This window comes from Linepithema humile, chromosome 6 (genome assembly GCF_040581485.1).
Source record: "Linepithema humile isolate Giens D197 chromosome 6, Lhum_UNIL_v1.0, whole genome shotgun sequence".
In the NCBI taxonomy this organism is placed as follows: Eukaryota; Metazoa; Arthropoda; class Insecta; order Hymenoptera; family Formicidae; genus Linepithema; species Linepithema humile.
Genome location: NC_090133.1, coordinates 28,669,490 through 28,688,254, shown reverse-complemented (window position 1 = coordinate 28,688,254; position 18,765 = coordinate 28,669,490). Strand labels below are relative to the sequence as shown.

Genomic DNA, 18,765 nt, shown 5'->3' with positions numbered 1-18,765 from the left:
TCAAATAGTACATCAATTTTTATAATTATTACTGATTGCTTTTTATGATACAAATAATTTCGGAATTAATAATACACTTTTCACACTCTTTTTTTTTTCTTCTATTTTAGGTGTCTAAGCTGACAATATCTCCAGTGCCGAGCCAACAGCAGTCGTCTCGAACGGTGGTCTCGAAGACGAGTCAGACGTCGCAGCAGCAGCACAGGATACCCAGTGGCTTTTTGCCGACGCCGACCACCGTCGAGACAACCATGAGATCGTTTTATCCAACACCGAGGCCATCGCCGAAGCCCTCGCAGTCGTCGTCGTCGTCGTCGTCGTCGTCGCAATCGGTCACCCGTCACATCACCCAGCACATCCACGTGTCGCCGGGCGTGGCGGTGCCGCAGTTGAAGCCACATCACATCACTATTAATCTGCCGCCGCCGGACATCCAGAGGATCGTGCAGAATCCGTCGCCGCTGCTGCCGTCGCAATCGCGGGTGATCGTTACGGCGAAGGCCAGCGTGAGCGACGAATCCGGCCGGCCGCTCAATACTACGCAACTAGTGACGTTGCCGTTGCCGACCATACCGGCCAGCTATGATGATTACAAGGAAGGCGACGAGTCCTTCGATCCTTTCTATCGCGACGTCCCGAAAATTCGCAAGAATCACCGAATCGCGACGGAGAAAGTGAGAAAGAAACGATCGCTGGATCGATCCTACCTTTACATTTACGGCGCGGACAGACATCAGGATGGTGATTTAAAGACGATTCAAGAGAGCGAATTGCGTCAGAATCAGGATGACGCGATAAACAAGAAAGGCGCGAATGCTGAGATCAATGATGATCTTGAAGAAGCTATCAAGAAGATTATCTGGCAGGATAGCTTGTTGAGCGACCAGGCGGATGACACGATTATCGTTGTGAAACCTGCAGAACTGACGAAAAACAAAATAAGAAAAATAGAGTCCTTGGAAGATTTAAACGTAAGAGCTTCGAAGCACTTGAGCTTACTCGAAGAAGACGAAGACGAGGGGGGAGAGGATAAAGACGAGGAAGAAGAGAACGAAGAGATAAGTCGCGAACGTTCGTCGTCAAATGTCGAGAATATTTCTAAAACAACTCCTCAACTGGAAGTTGAAACATTTATCCAACGAAAGTTGAACGAATCTCAAAGCGATTTTAAAGACGAAATAATACTCGAATCCGAGGATGTTTCGACGAAATCTGCGGATTCTGACGTCGAAACATCAAAGACTGATGCTCCCACCGAGATTATTCTCGAGGAGGAAACCAAATCCTCGCACGATGCAACGAAAACCAACGAGAAGATTGTACACAACGACCAAATCGCAGGACACTTGACGAAAAGTCCATCACAAAAGCAATTAAATTCCGTAATCAATAAGGACAGGCAGTTTGGAGTTTCAGAAGAAACAAGTACGCGAAAGAGCGCGAGGAATTCGAGAGAGAGAAAGCCCGGCGCGAGGAGAAAGAATTCTCGTTCGAGATCCTCAAGCAGAATGTCCTCGAGAGGAAAGCAGCAAAGAACGAAGCCTGTCGAAGCGACGGAAACAGTTCGGCAAAAAGAAGATAAAGCGACTACTACTACTAGCACAACAACAACAACAACAACAACTACTACTACTACTAGTACTACTACTACTACTACTACTACTCCGATTCCATCCATTATGTCTTTTGAGGCGAAAGCCGTGGAAAAGATTGATAGCCACATTTTCGGAGAAGCGGAATCTGAAACTTCCAAGGAAATCGACACGAGAGCGGTCGGTCAACGCGGCTCGAAGAGTCTACAAGACACTAAAAGCCAGAGCAAAAATAAGGAAATGGAGCGATCGTTCGATCACCAAATCACGAAGGATCAAATGACGAAAAATTTGGAGCAACGTGCTGAAGAGGAATCCGAAGGGAAGGAACAAAGTACAGAATCGACGCAGAGCTCTATTGTGCAAGACTCGAGCCTCGCCGAGAATCCAGGAAGCGCGGAAGATTCGACGGAAGTCGCGCACGTCTCCGAAGACAGCAGATCCTCCGACGAATACTCCGAGGAATACTCGACAGACTACAACGCAAGCACAATCGACGAAGGAATCGAAGAGACTTCTGAAGAGTACGAAACTTCGAAAGAATATAACGCGAGCACGGACGACGAGGGATTCGAGGAGGGCCCGACGGCGACTCCGAACAGGATTTCTTCCTACGAAAGCACAACTTCTCGCGAGAGCGAGCAAGAAGAAGATTCGTCCTATCGCGAGGACGAAAACGAGAAATCCGGCGCTAACAAGGAGAAAAGTTCGATCGTGAAGTACAGCAAGGAAGCGGATTCCGAGGAACCAAACGAGTATCAGGACACAACGGAGACATCCGGCGAAAATACCAGCGTCCAGCGGGATTACACGGAATCGGGAAGCACGGAGGATTTTACGACGTCCACGGATTACGCGACTTCCGACGAGTACACCGAGTCTCAGGAGGACGTCACGGATTCGACGGAGGAGGCTGAGGGCAGTACCGAGGGTGTCCTAAAATTCACGGACGAATTACCGCGACCGGATTACAAGGACGACGAAGGGACGCGGGAATCATCGGAGTCCGGCGAGGTACAGTCCGTCGATCCGATAATCGACGCGCACGACTACATCGACGATAACTACGAGCCGGAAAATTACAAGGAGATTAAGTCTATCGATTCTAAAGAGGAAAAGAGTGAGGAGATTGAAAGAGAGAATAAGAATGCAACTGCGAAAGAAACGAACAAAAAGAATAGTGAAGCACACCAGATCGATAACAGCGTCGAAGCGGAAACGACGCGTGCGGAGGACGTTACGGAAATAGCGAATGTCAAAGAAGCCGCGAGCTCGACCACGCCTTCTTCGACAACGACATCGACACCAACGACGACGACGACGACGACGACGACGACGGCGGCGACGACGGCGACGACGACTACAACCACGAGCACAACTACGACGACCACTCCTCGTCCAACTACCACCCTCCGTCAGCCCACGTCACCGAAGTTCTTCAAGCCCACGAAATCCAGAAGAATCTACGCTTACGTCGCGCCGACCACGACGCCGGTTCCGGTGGTGATCAAACCACGCATTAACCTGCTCAACCCGAAACCGGCGAAACCGCCGAGGTCCTACAGCGAGCTGGCGCCCAAGCCAATGATCAGGAGACTCTCGCTATCGCGCAAACCCGCGAGCACGAGTACGACGGAGAAAGTAAACACGGAGAGTCCGGAAATGACGACAGAACCCGCGACAACGACAATGACGTCACCGCCGATGACAACGGTGTCCGGCAGGAGCGAGGAGAACGCCCTTGAGAGCAAACTGGAAGCTACTGAATCCAAGTCTCTCGATTCCGCTGCGAAGAACGATCGCACGAACAAGGAAGATCAACTGTCGAGCCCGTCGGAGCGGCATTCGCCCGCCAACTCTTCGACAGACGTCGATTCGCGAATTCTGCCAAAGGAAACGGAGACCTTCACTCCTTATCCTTTGTCCAAATCGTCCACCTTCGCGCCTTCCGTCGAGCAGACGACGAAGTTGCCGGATAGTCGGGAAACGACGGAAAAAATCGACATTGCGACGACACTGCCGCCGATGACGCTACCGCCCGAAAGCTCGCGCGAGAACGACGAGACGAGCACCGAGAGACAGCCTGAAGAAGCGGAAGTCACGACGATTACCGAGCTAAAATCCGCGAAAACTTTTTATCCGCAAGACGTCACGGAAACTTCGCCGATTTTCTCATCCGAGAATCCGACACGAGTCCTAACGTCGACAACCGCGCAACCGGAAGCGGAAGTCGCCGATTCTTTCGACGCGACAACGACGGTGTCTGTATTTCGTCGACCGAGCAAGCGGAAGCCCGCGATTCCACAAAAGCACATGAGCTTTAATTGTTTGGAAAAAGAGATGTATCGCTTTTACGGCGACACTCGGGACTGCCGTTTGTTCCACTACTGCTCACCCGGCTTTACATCGCGACAGGTGCTGGACTTCCGGTTCGTGTGCGAGGAGGGCACGGCGTTCGACGAGGTGACACAGAGCTGCCGTCACGATGTGCGCAACCGGAAATGCCGGAACCGAAACGTCTGGTGAAGAGAGCGCGGCGCGCGAAAGAAAAAGAGAGAGAGAGAGAGAGCCACGTTTCCTCGGTGACTCCGGGTTGATTTTGGTAATTCGTGAATCCTGTAGGACCTCCTTAGTGTATTTATAATTATTTTCTCTTTTCTAACGCGCGATATACGTAAGAATATCTAGAGGAAGGGAGCTCGCCTCCTCCTAAGCCCATTGCCATAGCGCCTCGCGCTGGATTCACACTTATTAAAGTTAATGAGCGGTCCGATCGGCTCGTCGATTGCACCCCCCCCCCTCCCGCGATCGTCGATCGGATCAGGAGAGACAGACGAGGAAACGCGTCCGGTGCGCGGTTTCGTGAAAGAATCGCCTAGTTAGTTAAGTTTAGAAGCGAAGAATCGGTTCCTACGTTATTCTCGTGAGGCGCGAGAGACACTAAGCGACGACAGTCGCGCGTTCGTAAAGCGATTTTCACATTCCTGCGATCATTCCTCGCGATTAATTAGAAAACGTGTGACTCTTGCGAACGTTGCCGGATATATCGCCGAAGAGACGACCCTACGCAACGATTACTCCTAGCACTCTGCTCGTAGCGCAATATGCATCCGAAAAGCACACACACACACACACACACGCAGTCGCCTTTTCGATCAGATAAATAAAAGAATAATTTTACTCGATCGAAATAAAGTCGAATATATTTTTGATAAAATATACGCGCCTCTCTCCGACCAGCGATACACGGATAAAGTATGTAAAAATACCTTTAATTAGAAAATATCTAAAAAAAAAAGAGTAGCATTCATAAAATGCTTTTGATAAAGTATTTTATTAAATTTATTTTGTATTGAAATAATTTTAATTATATCCTGTACCTATATAAACGACAATTAATCAAATGACAATTGAACGAGACGATTAATGAAGCGTACGCGTGAATTGAATGTCGCAGGCGTAGACGATTATCTCGTCCGACTAGTTTTCCACACGAAAGCGCAATCTGAAGAAACATCATTGCTCAAACATCTTGTAAGTACGAACGTAGCTCGTAAAATGTAGATGTCTCGAATTCACATGCGCGCAAGATTTAGTGTTACGGAGAAAGCCGAGGAAGGGAAAATTACGGCTTACGGTTTGCACAGTTCGTCTCGTGTATTCGAATAATACTCATTTCGTCGGCGTTATCTTTCGCTCTTAACTTCTCATCGTTGATTAGCGCGCTTGAATTACGAGCGAAACGAGTGCACCTTTGAGTCAGCCGCAGCTAAACGCATATAGATGTATATTTTTTACGAACTTACTGCAGACCGCATCTAGCGATTCATGTAGAATCTAAGAAAGTCATACGTGCCGCTAAGTGAACGTGTAACTCGTTAATAATTCTCACGTGTGTGTGTATATATATATTGCGCGTGCACGCGCATTTCAACGACGTACATCCGAAATTATAGCTACTATATTTTTTAAGCGATTGTACTGTGTCAATAATAATTGTATATTCTGTACGCATAAATCGCATTTGATCATCTTTTAAAAAGCCTTGTCTCCCTTCCCTGCATATATTAAAAATCCCTATAATATTTCCCACTCTCTTTCTACATCTATATACAACTTACTCCATTTTTACAGGATGTTCAATGCCAGGATCGCGTTCAAGATGCGCGACGCAATTGCCGATCCCTGCAATCGCGGCAAAACGCGTGTAATAATTTTTCTATCTTTATTCACAAAACATTCACATTTTTATTATACCTTAAATAGGCACCTACCGTAAATATAGCTATTCTTAAAGTAACTTATTCATCAGTATATACATTATTTATGGCATTAATGTTTATCCGAATATGTCATATATTATAGTGGGATCTTTTATTCGGGTCTTTCGATTGCTGCATTGCTCTTTCTTTAGAAATACGCAATTATTTGCAATTACGCATCAGGGAAATATTTATATATAATTTTTTTATATCAAAAATATGTCATACCATATGTCGGAATTTGATGCGCACCTTATTATTACCAATTCTTGATTACCATTTCTTCAGGACTGTTGCATTGTGGTGAAGTTTCGCCCTCATCCTTCAAGCCCACTTACATTTAGAAAAGCCTAGTTTGTTTAGGTTTCGGCGTGGTTCTTGCTATCGCTTCGTGTTCGCTGAAAAGATAAAAGCGATAATTGTTTATTATTATTCTACGATGTGAATATTATCAATGTCTTCAAACGTGACTCACCAGCCAGTGACATTTTCCGCGGCGTCGCAAGCATCAATGAGCTCATTGAAAGCGTTTCCCACACCACAGTTTAGCAGCCGCGGTCGGCCATTCACGCAGATGTAATAATGATGGCAATCGATGTTGCTGCGATAGAACTGAATCTCGCCGCCCTGAAACAAGCTGTTCCTCGTTTCCGGACAGCGGAAGCCCAGGAAAGCTTCGGCGTCGCAATCGGGCACTTGATCGGGCCAATCGCACCGGTAGCTCTCCGGATTGAAGGCCAGGCCCTCCGGGCAGTCGAACACGTAGCCCCTACCGTCCACGCAGTTCATGAACTGACCACAATGCTGATGATCGCCAATCTTGAAATAACCGTACTGATGGGGACAATCTTCAGTTGGACTCGCCGGCTCTGAAAATGAATTACAAATGAACTACATGTCAATACGATTAATTCAAATTCACAAAAAAGTCAAAATTGCAGTTCCGATGATTTAAATTAAAAAAGATATTAATTCCCAATAAATAAAACTGTCTCTATCGATAAAATATTTTTATCGTTGAAATTAGTAGCAAATTTTGAACAATATTTAGCAACAAGGTTACAAATTGAATTGTAAGTAGCTTACGCAAGTTTGGCCTGCCCTCGCAATTTACGTCAATCGGATATCCGCAGGGATAGTTGAAACGAGCTTCAGGATTGAAGACTAATCCTTCGGGACACAGCTTCTCCTCAGCGATTCCGTCGAGGCACTCGACATAGGCGTCGCACTGATTGCGCATCACATAGCGGCCGTTCCTTTCCGGACATGACGCCGTATGTTTTAGCGACACTTGCTGCGGACCGCGATTTAGCTGATTGTTGAAAAACTGATTTGAAAATACGTGGTTTTGATGGAGCGCTGAAATACAACAAATTTCTTCTTAAAGAAATCTCGTGATTACATTTTCCATATCTTTTACGTAATGTCAAATTTAAGTACGTTAGCAATCAGATTTTACGCGACGGATCACACGCTGCGTGCTTGGAATAGAATTTTTCCTTTGCGCCAGAATATAAAAATCTTTTCGCAGATTAAGAACAGCTCCAACATGCTGCTATAAACCGCGATATTGCACGTAAAACCTGTTCAACGAGTCCGTCCACAGATGGTATTAATAAGGCGCGTTAATGCAGCGTATGCGATTATCGCATGATGGCGAAAGTTCGGCGATCGCCGGCGCTCTCGACCTCAACGAAGACATTTTCGCATACATTAATGTTACCTGCGCATCGCTTACGTAATGTCTGCGTGCCACTTGTGATCGATTTTGCCGTGGGCAATATCGGAGTGGACTTAGCAAGTCTGAGAAATAAAAGAATAAACACGGCAAAAATTTGTAAAAAAAAAATTATACATTATTTGATTTGAAGAAAAGCTTTTCCTACTCGCAATTTTTCGTACACAAAAAAGCAGAAATAAAACAATATATCATACCGCTGATTCGATATTGGAGCCCTGGGATATCACGAAAAGTTGAGAAACGACGGCGATGGTTTCGTGCACGAAAACTATCGACCGGAGATGTTTTCCGAGGAATTTCCGCGGAGCAGAGATTGCGCAAGATAATGAGTGTAAACAACGAGAGAAAGTACAGTTGATTACAAACTCGATTATCCGTCGTTAAGCTGACAAGCCTTAATTTTGTCTATCAAAGATTTCTTTCGAAAGAAATTTTTCTAGTTAGATCAGTCACTCGTTAATAAGGCTATTTCGCAATAAAAAAAACACGAAAAATACAAAAATTGTTTCCATATAATAAATTATAACGCAAACTACAACGTTATTATTTAATTATAAGTGAGCTGTCGGCAATACAATAGCTATTCGAATTTAATCGCGAATTTAATTCGAATTTAATTTAAAATAAATGTATGCAAATTTTCTAAACGTCCCTGGATCTTAGCCAACCTCATTAATCTGCCTGGGAATTACATGTATTATAATTACATGTATTATAATTACTTAATATCTTTATATATGACTACTTTGAAAATATTTCATTCTTTCGGATAAACAATTTTTTAGACAAATGCTTGATGAATTTTGATAAGTTAATCATCACTCATCAAATAAAAGTTACGATATATTTTATATTATTTTAATATTTAATTATTAAAAATTATGTTTGCATATTTACTGTAATTAAAAGAGTAATTAAATGTTTTCCAATTAGTGAAAGCTATAATTTTTTTGATCTTATACTTTTAATTAACAAATAAACAGAACAAAGGTTGGCTTAACAAATTCTTCTAATCACTTTGCAGTTGTTTAATGAAAAGAACAAAAAATTCACATTGCCCGAAATTCATGTCGTGTGTAGAAAAAAATTATATCACACATTACGAGCCACAGCACTACGAACTTAAAAACGTACGAGAGAAACGCAGAGACGAATCTACGCGATTGCCAAAGAGACGGCCGAAGAGGCGTACAACACTTTCTCGAACATGCCGGATAACACCGGAGGGTAGTGTTACTCACACGTCGTCGCGGCGAAGACGCCGCAGGCGATCAGCAGATGAACGATCGGTCTCGAGGCCATCCTGGCACGTTTCGTCGTCGTATCACGCGTCTACGGGTTCCTTCTGGCCGGATCCCGAAAGGAAGACTACGACGCGCCGCTGCCACCTGGCATGCTTTTATCATCTTCGCGCACGGATGAGAAGAGCGGGAGAGGATCACGCGCGCATAAGTTGCCTTCGTCGACGGCCGTAGAAATTATCCTGTTCTTCTCTCAAAGTAAAAGGCGTGATCGCGTGACACGCCGTGGCCGAAAAGGTGAGCTCACTTCGAGCTTCATTTATTCTGCATTCGTTTCGTTTTAACTCGGCACGTAATATAAAATTAAAATCGTAATGTGTGACGTAATCGATTTAAAATATACGCATATATATTTTTACTAAAAAAAAAAAAGATCGGAATTTATTACGTTTTGAATCGAAAGAAATTATTTGTTTCCCGATAAATTATTTTACGTAAATTTTGAGCAATTTGTGAAATTTTTTGTATCTATAAATGAATAACCTGTATTGTATTTAACATTAGTATCCTCTCTGGATTCCGAAGCTTGCTAACTTTGCGGCGATCTGTAGGAATGTCAGGATAAGAAATGTCATCCGCGGTCAGCCTTGTCTGTCTCCTCGCACAGGAATGGCAATATTGCACAGGCCGACTCTCTTTTATTCCCAACAAAGAGCAGGCTGTAATGTGCGCTGCATTTAGACGCGTGTTTATTCGCGTCTGCTTTTCTGCATAATTCATACGCAGCAGTAATTGCATAAATTGGTGCGTAAAGATATTATTTACGTAAGATATTATTTACGTACGTAAATTGCGAAAGAATTATTCAATATGCAATTACGATTCAATGAGTCTAGCATCAAGTTAAATACATAATAATATATCTATCAAACATTGTTGCTGCAAGTTCGTTTTTTATGTAACACAAGGATAAGCAGGATACTTCACTCAATCCTAAAAGAAAGATCAATTTTCAATATATAATGCAACTGAGAATTGTTTAATATTATTATGTATTATCATAAAAAAAAATTTCAACGATTAAATAATTATAGAGATAAAATTTACAAATTTGAAAAGGCGGAAAATACACGGATGCTCGTGTCGACGAAGAGGAGAAGCATTTCGCTTCGCGGAATAGAGCCTTGACATTTTCTTCATATCGACGAGAGCGAGTCGTCTCGAATGTGGAAGGTGGACATTAAGTAGTCTCTTACCTTGCAAGAGCAACTGATTACGTCACGGAAAAATATTGTTGACAATTCTCCGAATATTTTATGTCAATAGTTTCCGCTTGAATTGCGACACGTTAGACTTGATGAATCAGAAATGTTAATGGTGACACAACTACGTGCTCAGGTATAAACATTTCGCGAATCATCTGCTCATTGATAAATGTAGACATCAATGTCCGATCGTCGCCGCGTTGTTATTGCGCGAATGACTTTCGCGTTAGACACGTCCGTCTAATGTCGGTCAGTGACTACTGATTACGCGCGCCGTGCGCCGTTTGCGATAGCAAAAGATCAATACTACTTCACCTGAAAGAACATTGCATTATATTAAATAACGCATATTAAATAACATAACAATATTAAATAACACAATATTTCTGTTTACGATTTTTTTCCAGAAATTATATAATAATAAAAAATAGTAAAATTAAAAATACTTCGTTCTTTTTAAGTTGAATGTAAGAAAGTTTGGAATTTACTTTTCACTTTCTAATGTTGCCCAAACTTTTCACTCTTATGACACATGCTATCTTACGTCATATTTGTGTTCAGTTCTTTCTATTTTTACCTTTATCTTTATTGATACCGCAGTTATTTATAACCTAAAAAAATATTATACATGTAAAAATAAACGTTTAAATAAAATATCATGCAATAAATTTACAACAAAATAAATAATAAAAAAAGAATGAAAAATTTTGCAGAGAGAGAAAGAGAGATCTGTTCAATCCACAGATAAATCATAATCAATATTAATGGAAAACTGAAAGGATTTTGCACATGGATACACGGGAAATGTATTTGGGAAATATCGAGCAACGTTGCACTGGGGTCGTTAGCTTTTGAATAATCACTTTTATTTTTGATCCTTATCAATATTAAACAACGTATATAGTTACGTAAGGGTATATATATTACATGGAAAATTCTGTCCTTCTCGTGCGCATATATCTTCCCGAGATACCTCGAGTGCCCTCCACCCGACCGTCCCGAGAGGAAAAAAAAAGTATATCGTCATTGCACATACATCACTCACACTCTCACGCTTCCTCTTTCTCTCTTTCTCTCTCTCTCTCTCTCTCTCTCTCTCTCTCTCTCTCGCTCTCTCACGTTCTCTCTTTCACCCTCTCCCTTTCTCTCTGCCTCGGTTAAGAACAAGAAAGTTTTCTCTGTTTTTTCATTTTTTTTTTTTTTTTTTTTACGTCTAGTGCTTTCCTGGCAAACGAGAAAAATATCGTTCTCGCGATACTTCCGATACTCGCCGAGCATTAAAGAACGCTTTCGCATTTCCATTTTCCAACACGTGCAACGCAAAGAGCCCTGCTCACTTTCTTTCCCCATTAAGCTTGCAATCCCGGATCTTGCCGGCTCATTCGGCGTCCACGCGAGCGTGATCGATCAGCACGGGGATGCAGGTAACGCAATGTACTCACTGCCTCTTACAAATCCGATATACGGATATCTTGTGCTTGCCAGCGACTGGAATTTGCGAGGCGCGTTTTGTCACGCTCTGTCGTGAATTACTTACGTACGGAGATTAAAACCGCTACCAGTTAATTTAATATTTAATAATATCGTTTGCATTTATAATATCGTAATATTTATATCAAAGATGCAATTGTATGCAACACCGGATGCAGCTTCCAGAACAAATTCCACCGCGGGAATACTGCTGTGCGATCGGGCGCATTAATGCGTCGGATTTATGCGATTTTGGTCAATCATATGGTCAAATTTCTCTGCAAAATCGGAGAAATATATTTATTTCCTTATCATATATCGCTTCCGCAGTCGAAACGTTTACACTTCGGTAAATATTTTATAGATCTTGTGTTTTAAGCAGCGCTTTGCGGTTCTTATTTATCTTGTGTTTAATTTTTTTTATTTTTAAGAACCACATCTCGTTGATTCATATCTTAATAATTAATTCTACAGTTCTCAATATTTTGCTCTGAAAGAACGAAAAAAAAATTAGCGAGTCGCGTAAAATATTCTTGCGGACGCATTAATGCACCCGATCGCGTGTTTGAAGTGCCGAGAATGATATAATCTGTTAAGAGGAGGATTTTCGAGAAGAACGAAGAGAAAATACAAAGTAAACAACTTGCGCGCTACTTCGTCCATTGCAGTGTCGTATATGTTCAACATTGTATTATTCTATTGTATTCCTATGAAATCGGTTTTGTTACAGATAAGTGGCTCTTAGATCCCTATCACTCTTAGCGCTTCGTTTCTGCGAAGAACGTGCCTTTCCGTTAGCTTCGTACACTTTCATACGCGCTGTCGTCGACCTGAAGACAAACTGTCGCTCAGCCACCGCCGATCTCTTATCCTATCGTTACATATCGCACTTCCAACCGGAAATATTATCACAAACTGATTTTCCATTTTAAAGAAAAACATGGAACGTTATTTTAAACTATTATTGCCTGCTATTGCCAATAGTGCCGAGCGTTCGCCTCACTTTTCCACTTTTTATGTCCACTGGAGAGACACTTGTTCTCCCCCGAGCTGAAAAATGGCGGTCTCACAGTCGTCACTTGACTCGATTGAAAATGCGATACTTTTATTCCGCGTCACGCCTTCTTCGTGGAAGCTAATACTTTCAACTTACAGCCGCCTGAAACTGTCAAGGTACATTACGTGACACCTGCGCGAGGTCCGCTAAACTCGATACAACGTGCTCCGTTGAATCAAACATCCGATCCGAAAACGTCGGAAGTAGTCCGAACGCTCTTCGAACGTTTCGAGTCGTTCAGGTCGCTTCAGAGCAGTGAAGGGCTTTTTTCTCTCTTTTACTCTCTCTTTCTCTCTCTCTTTCTCTCTCTCTCTCTCTCTCTCTCTCTCTCTCGCTTAAATTTTACTTTGCAGTTTGTACCTCGTCCCCGCCGTTCTGCGCAATAGGCCATTTCCTCCTATCTAAGAATTCGAAAGACTAACTAAAGAAGCAACGAGTAAAATGCCGCGTCCTCCTTATCGTTCTGCTATTGACTTCACACGTAATCTTATCCCCAAGATATAACGAAATACACAATCCCGTAGGGATCTGCTTTATTAACAACGTTATTCGCATAAGTAGCATACGTGAATTGACCGGGCTGAAAAGTATAAAGAAGCTATGCCGCTTGCAAGCTTTAAGATTCAATCGAGTCGATTCGAAAAGAAGGCATTGATCGGAACACGTGGTTTTTCAGTCGGTTTGATTAATAATAAAAAGTCGTTTAAGAAGAGCTGTTGATATGTTCATTTATGTGAGTCTATAAATATATACTTTTATAAAATATATTGCATTCCTTCGGTAAAGTTTCATAATAACAAGTGATCTCGACGGCTCGCGTGAAAGTGTGAGGCATCGAAATAACTAATAACACAATAACTTCTCCGTGGCGTAGGAGCGAATAGAAATAAATTTCGTAGGGTTGCGGCATAGCTTCCTCGTCATTTTTCACGCCCCTTTAATCGCCGTATCTTTTGTCTTTTTTTTTTTTTTTTTTTTTTGTCGTTTCAAGGAAAGGATCTCTACGTCTCGTCTAACGTCTGGAGAGATGTGTACAGGCACTGTTCTTTTACAGAATTAAATTCCCGTCCGTCGTAGATCACGATGCCGCGAACGGCTGCGTGCTTGCGGATGGACAGTGCGGATATCTAGAGTATCGCAAATCCCGACGCGCGTCAACGTCACCGTGGACGAGAGAACGCTCGCACGTTTCGCGGTTAACCCGATTAACGATTGCTAATTGATTTCAAAGGTGCGTCTCTCTCTCTCTCTCTCTCTCTCTCTCTCTCTCTCTCGACATTCTCCATTTATCCATTGTGCACAATGTAAAGTAGATATGTATAACGGCCGAATGGCATAAAGTTTGTGCTTTACATTCTGAAGATAAGTGTCGTATAAATATATCTGGATTCGCGCATTGCACTTGTGAGAACCGGCTTCTCCCGCAGTGAAATCACGGTGGCGTGGACTCGGCGCAACCGTACGATTCTCCGCCAGATATCCGCATTGTTACAGGAGTGGAGCGTCAAGATGGAAAGAAAAGGAACAGATGCATTGCAAATCGCAATTGCAAACGCGAAATTCGCGCCTGCGCTCCACCTCTTAAAATTTGACTCAGTTGACTAGATAACACGACTAGATAATTTCCTCCTTGATAGAACTTTAATTGGACGCGATATTCTTCTTGCAATGTTCAAGCATCGCGCGCCGAATCACTTGGAAACTTAAATTAAAGCGCTATTACACCGAAGAGTCAAGTCCCTTGATTGAAGTCTCAGTTGAATTTAAACGAAGAGAAAAGGATAGACGACTCGTTTCGGCAAAACGAACTTAAAACGGATGAAAACGCCGCGCGACCGTGAGCGTAGGCGCGAATCTCTAGCCATCCTACGTGTATATCGCCTAAAAAATCGAACAGTCTCGTGTGTAGAAAGTATTCTACATATATATCGGAACATCGTCAAACGTACGCTAACTATTATAATCACACAATGATCCACGGCGATCTCGCGCCGCGAATGTGCGCAAGACTGATATGTGAAAAGATCACCGATCGATATGTAGAGAATAAAAAAGCGAGACGCGAGCTCTCGACCTGCCCCTACATAGCGTGTCGAGTATCTCCCCTTTTGATCCTCGAATCAATTTTATCCACTGGAAACACGAAACGATCGACGTCCATCGTCGTCGCCGTTAGAGATACAACAGTTTCGATCACAGAGTATATGTATATATGTATATATATATATATATATATATTTTTCTCTTTTTCCTTAGAGATTAATCGGTTCCGTCGAGAGACCCAGGCGCGATAAACAGCGAAGGGAAACCAGAGCGGCTGTAAAACAAATCTGCTCTCAGTTGCGACACAAAGAGATCATATTCATGTACATGAATTATAAAAGATGCAAATTTTTACTTGGAAAATATATTATAGAAATATGTATTAATAAATGTCAAATTATTAATTTTTAATATATATTCCTAATGATTCAATTTTATTGTACTCATTTTGCTTTTGTCCTTCATACAATATTTCATCTTTCGATAATTAATGATTAATATTTAATTATCTCGCCGATAATATTAAACCTCTGAATATCTCTTTCATCTATACATAATGTGCATTTTTGTGACTATTGTAGACGATTCAATGGAGAGCATTAAAATTCAATCAATTTTCCAATTAATAAAAAATAAATAATTATCCAACTTACTAAGAACCCAATTTTTATTCTGAAAGAATAATCGGTTTTTCGTTTCATTTTCTCGATATAATTTCGTTCGAAGCGTTGATCGATCGCACCCTGAGCCCCTCTATCGTCGCCTTATCATCGAATTCTGTTCGTACGTGGGGAAGGGACGCGGAGTGTCGGACGACTCGAGAGCCGCGGGGCGATTTCCGCACACGGCTGGACGATGGCGTCCTAACGAAGTAGTAAAGTGGCGGAGCAGCTGGACGAAAGTAAATACAGACACGAGAAGAAATACAGTTTCGCGTAAGCGATCGCCCGGGGTGGGCGGGAAAGGTCTTCGTACTTGGCTGACGACCTCCCCCGCCCGTTCGAGTGATCGACGGCGTTGCGGCGCGCCGCCGACGCTCTTCTGGAAGATGCACGAATCGAATGTCGAATAGTATGCGCGGCGCGTGTCTCCGTTGCCAGCGAAACGACAGAGAAACGACCATTAACAAGCAGGATAATATCAACTAATAACGTTAACGACAGGATAATGCAACAGAGATCAGCTACGCTTTTAAACATTTCGATGATTAAACGATTTTAAGGTAACAACGATTCATCTTGGTTAAAAGACCGTCGCACGCCATGCGTGACTACGCGAAGGCATGCGCTTCGCATCCTCGCGACGTAAATTCACCCCGATCGATAATGCACTTTCCAGCCGCATTACTTGATTGCGGATCGATCAGCGTCTCGTTATAGCTTCCTGCGTATTTTGCGGCGTTCCTATTCGCTCTCTGACAATTGCGACTCTCGCGATCAATCCGCGGGAGTTGAATCAAAACCGATAGAGAATAATATCGCGAGTATCACGTGCCGCGGCGGGTGGCACGTATCCTCCGTTGTCTGAAACTATTCTCGACCGAAGCTAATTAGAAGAGTTACTCTTCGTGACGTGAATATGTAATCGAGTGCGGCGGCATGCACATTCGCTCGGCTCGGAGACACGGGCGCGCATCTCTTCCCGACCTTAATTACTCGGGAACATTGAAGGCTATCCTCGATTCATCGCGCGGAACACACTAGCGGACAGAGAAGCACAACTGACTTGTGCACGTACGTACGGAGAAACGGTTTGTCTCGAAACACCGAAGATATGTACACGAAAAACGAAATCCTATCCCGCTTCGTCTCCCGTCTACATCCGCTGATTGATAAGAAATAGACGAATTAAAAGCAATTGAAGAGAGGAGGCTTACTTCTCCGAAACAACCAGGCTTCGTTCCGTCTTCTTTCACATTCGCGAGATCCCTTTCAAGGTTCATTTCGATATGTCTTAATTTCAAGTGAGAAGTTTACTGGATTCCAAAATAACGAGAGTGAAAAATAGACGCTGCTAAGTGGAGTTAAAATTAGAATTTTCTATTTTACGATACTGGAAGGGTTTACGACGCTATTTCCGCAAACTGAAATTTTCATCAATTCTTTTTAATAGGTCTATTCTTCCTGCAGTGAGTCCTTAAACCGAGCTAATCGCCTTCACTTCTTTTCAACCTCTTCGTCAGTTGGGAGATGACGCGCTTAAGTCCTAGATAATTTATACAAATTGCGTGTAAATTAATAATCAAAGGGTTTACTCGAGGTAAGACGTATATAAGTATTGTAGTAAGCTTAGGTATACGATTATAATATATTAGACTAAACTTCTTTTTTTTTTCTTTTTTGGGAAAGACTAAAGTTAGGCAAGATGACGTTTCATTTTTTTTTTCCTTCATTAAAATGTTCTCTTCTACGGACTCGTTCTCGAAACGTGCTTTCTCAGGCATACGTCGCTCTCCTCGTCACTTTGTCTCGTTTCTCTCACTGTCTTTCTCTCTCTCTCTCGCTCTCTCACTTTCTCTCTCTCTCTCTCTCTCTCTCTCTCGCGTTTCTCTCATTCACCCTTACGCTCCGACGACACTGTCATTCCTCGTCTCGCACTCGCTTCTCATTCGCGGACTAGCGATAAATTTAAACTTATTATTAGCAGTTAGAACGCTCTCTTGGAAAACACAAGTTTCGCCTTATACTATTAATGGTAATGGTCTCTTCATCCTCCTCCTTATCTCCCCCTTCCCCCCCCCTCCCGCCCTCCCTGCGCGTCATCGTGCTCAGCTCTTACTCTTTGCCTCATTCCTCCTCCCATCTCCCTCTCCCCCTTCCTCTCGCTTGCGATCTCGTCAACGACAGTACTATACAACTAAGATAATAAATATTGCCGCAAAATTATTTGCTTCGTCCCAAATAGTAGTCAACAAGTTCGACCCTCGGAGTATCGCTTGATCCTGGCCTCCCACCTTGCTGACGTCACTTCAACCAAATCTTTCTGACGATCTCGTCGCGCGCACTTGGAAGGAAAAGACGTTACTTTCGCGCGGACGATCGAGCGTTAACAAGGACTCTTTCAAGTCCTGCAACTTATTCATACGTAGCCGAATATTTGCACAAACTCGTGAGATCGACAATAAACTTACTTGAAGGGATAAATGACGAATGTCAATGAGCGCGATTGCAGAAACATCAGCGCGACGTCTTCGAGCAGCGCAAAAGTGCTCGAAGAGATGCCTGAAAAAATTCCAGTCGCCTCCTTTTCGCCCATCGATTATAAGTTAATTTAGTTCATCCCTCATCCTTTTCTCCGATTAAAATTTGTAACAGTTCAATAGATGATCTGTTAAACGTCAGTCAGCTATATGTGTCAGCATTAATACGATTAGAAATGGCTCCTTTTGAATATCTATTTCGAGCGATCTCGATGATCGTTCGCCGAAAGCTCGTCGCGCTCCGAAATGCCGTCACGCAGCGCAGAAAGATCGAACCTGAAAACCATCGCAATCTCCGAAGGGTCTGGTTTCATCGGCGATTATCCGATGCCAGTCGCGCGCTCGCGCGCGAACATGTTGTCAGACGTAGTAAATAGTAATACCTCTCTCTTTCTCTCTCTCTTTCTCTCTCTCTCTCTCTTTCTCTCTCTCTCTCCCTTTCTTTCCATTCGTGTGTTCTGTATACGTTAATATCCGCTCGGTACCGCGCGCGGCGCTCCTCAATCGTCCCAGGAGGGGAAGCTCGACTGATCGATGAACAGCTTCTTAGCCGTCGTCGTCGACGCGGTTTGGTCGATGCGGTTGCCGCCTGTCGCCGCCGATTGCCTCTGCAGAGGCTGATGATGGCTGATACTGATGCTCGGCGTGCCGCCGAAGTTCGTGCTGCCGAACACCGGCTGGCCGAACGCGTCCAACTGCTGGCTGTTCTCGTAGATGCTATGATCCGGCGCCGTGTACGGCTTCTGCTGCCGTATGTGGTGGTCGGTCACGGTCAGCTCGATGTTGCCGGCCGTGCCGCCACCGACGACGGTGTCGTCGTTCGCCGATGCGTTCGCCTCCTCCAGACTGCTGTTCTTGATGCCGTATCGGAAGTACATGATGAAGCCTGATGACA

The 18,765-nt window shown here is 43.4% G+C and overlaps 3 protein-coding genes across 4 annotated transcripts in view; 1 reads left to right on the top strand and 2 right to left on the bottom strand.

Annotated features, from left to right (window-relative positions):
- The window catches only part of LOC105671183 (enolase-phosphatase E1-like), a 51,392-nt gene extending 45,782 nt beyond the window's left edge, over window positions 1–5,610 (top strand). The window contains exon 7 of the mRNA XM_067356770.1: window positions 111–5,610. Coding sequence (XP_067212871.1) covers window positions 111–4,118 — 4,008 coding nt within the window. The 3' untranslated portion in view covers window positions 4,119–5,610. The remainder of the gene's footprint in view (window positions 1–110) is intronic.
- A 193-nt stretch (window positions 5,611–5,803) lies between these two features.
- LOC105671381 (protein obstructor-E) lies at window positions 5,804–9,003 on the bottom strand. The gene is made up of 4 exons (XM_012365500.2): window positions 8,837–9,003; window positions 6,941–7,213; window positions 6,330–6,723; window positions 5,804–6,252 (listed from the first exon to the last, which is right to left on the bottom strand). The coding sequence occupies exons 1-4, from the start codon at window positions 8,895–8,897 to the stop codon at window positions 6,195–6,197; spliced, it is 786 nt and encodes a 261-aa protein (XP_012220923.1). The 5' UTR covers window positions 8,898–9,003; the 3' UTR covers window positions 5,804–6,194.
- A 1,942-nt stretch (window positions 9,004–10,945) lies between these two features.
- LOC105671259 (solute carrier family 7 member 14) overlaps window positions 10,946–18,765 on the bottom strand; it is a 78,137-nt gene continuing 70,317 nt past the window's right edge. For both annotated transcript variants that reach the window (XM_012365238.2, XM_067356797.1), the window contains exon 14: window positions 10,946–18,756. In XM_012365238.2, the coding sequence (XP_012220661.1) occupies window positions 18,371–18,756 (386 nt within the window). In that variant the 3' untranslated portion in view covers window positions 10,946–18,370. The remainder of the gene's footprint in view (window positions 18,757–18,765) is intronic.

What these genes read in the sequence shown, in the direction of transcription:
- LOC105671381 (XM_012365500.2), bottom strand. Translation starts at nt 8,897, where the DNA reads ATGGCCTCGAGACCGATCGTTCATCTGCTGATCGCCTGCGGCGTCTTC. An exon ending in CGAGGGCAGGCCAAACTTGC is followed by an intron (nt 6,724 to 6,940) that starts GTAAGCTACTTA and finishes ATTCATTTTCAG; the next exon opens with AGCCGGCGAGTCCAACTGAA. An exon ending in GCGGAAAATGTCACTGGCTG is followed by an intron (nt 6,253 to 6,329) that starts GTGAGTCACGTT and finishes TTATCTTTTCAG; the next exon opens with CGAACACGAAGCGATAGCAA.